General features: G+C 29.0%; 1 protein-coding gene across 1 annotated transcript in view; it reads right to left on the bottom strand.

The window, feature by feature from the left end:
* The window catches only part of LOC104719944 (floral homeotic protein APETALA 2), a 10,598-nt gene extending 10,013 nt beyond the window's left edge, over positions 1 to 585 (bottom strand). Inside the window, exon 1 of the mRNA XM_010437925.1 lies at positions 568 to 585. Coding sequence (XP_010436227.1) covers positions 568 to 585 — 18 coding nt within the window. The remainder of the gene's footprint in view (positions 1 to 567) is intronic.

Genomic DNA, 1,063 nt, shown 5'->3' with positions numbered 1-1,063 from the left:
TTTTTCTTTTTGTTATTGTTGGTACTATATCAAAACCACACCCAAAATTTAGTACTGTCCCAATTGCAATAATTCACGTTAGTTAATGGAGGGACCAACGAATTATTCCGACTTTACAAGTTTTCATCAATATGGGAATCATTTCCGTTTTTCACTTTAAGTTTTGCTTTAAATTTGTTTCGATGTTTCAGACAAAAATAAATTAATTAATTAGCTGATGGACTATAGGTCGGGCCTAACTGAGGCTTAGGTAAGAGATACATTATGATTCTTCCGTTTTACAAGTCTGAAAAATATCTCATTAAGGGTAGTGACTAAAAAGTGAAAAAAAAACATTACAAACGACAGCGTTTCTAATTCAATTAATTGCTGAATTTCACTTATATAGCATATTTCACATATCTTACATAAAAAATGATACGCAATAACGGACGTGGAAACACTTGTTCTAATTAATAAATACAATAAACGCTTTTATAGACTTATAACTATGCAGGATTTTCATATTGTGATTCTTTGTGTTGCAGATGCTTGCATCCACTATGAATAAATACATTTTCCACGTACTCTATTCTTTGCATCCATGATATCGATGTGTGTTTTTTGCTAGTTTTGACGTAGAGGAAACAAAAGGAATTGAATAGTACTCCCTCGGTATTGATTTAATTGTTGTTCTAGATTTGTTTTCATATTTTAAAATACTTGTCGTTCACACTTATTAACGTAAGTTTTGTAAAAGAATCTCAGTTATAGCCTCACCTCTAAGACAATCTCAAAAATCACTTTTTAAATTAATGTTGTTTGTAAGGTTAAAATAGTCAACTTACTTGTTTTCTTAATCTACTCAAAATAACCTAGAACGTCAATTAAATAAATACAGAGAGAGTATAAAATAGGAGTATAATTAAACTTGGTTAATTAAGTTTTTGTTTATGTCGCGAAAAGAGACAACAACTTTGGGGAAAACGAAATAAAATGAGAAACGCAAACAACTTGAAAGTAATGAAAGATAACAAAATTTAAAAAGAACAAATAAAGATTTAATTATATCTTCATATTAATT

This window comes from Camelina sativa, chromosome 10 (genome assembly GCF_000633955.1).
Source record: "Camelina sativa cultivar DH55 chromosome 10, Cs, whole genome shotgun sequence".
Classification (NCBI taxonomy): domain Eukaryota; kingdom Viridiplantae; phylum Streptophyta; class Magnoliopsida; order Brassicales; family Brassicaceae; genus Camelina; species Camelina sativa.
The sequence above is the reverse complement of the archived record's forward strand: the minus strand, read 5'-3'. Positions and strand labels throughout refer to the sequence as shown.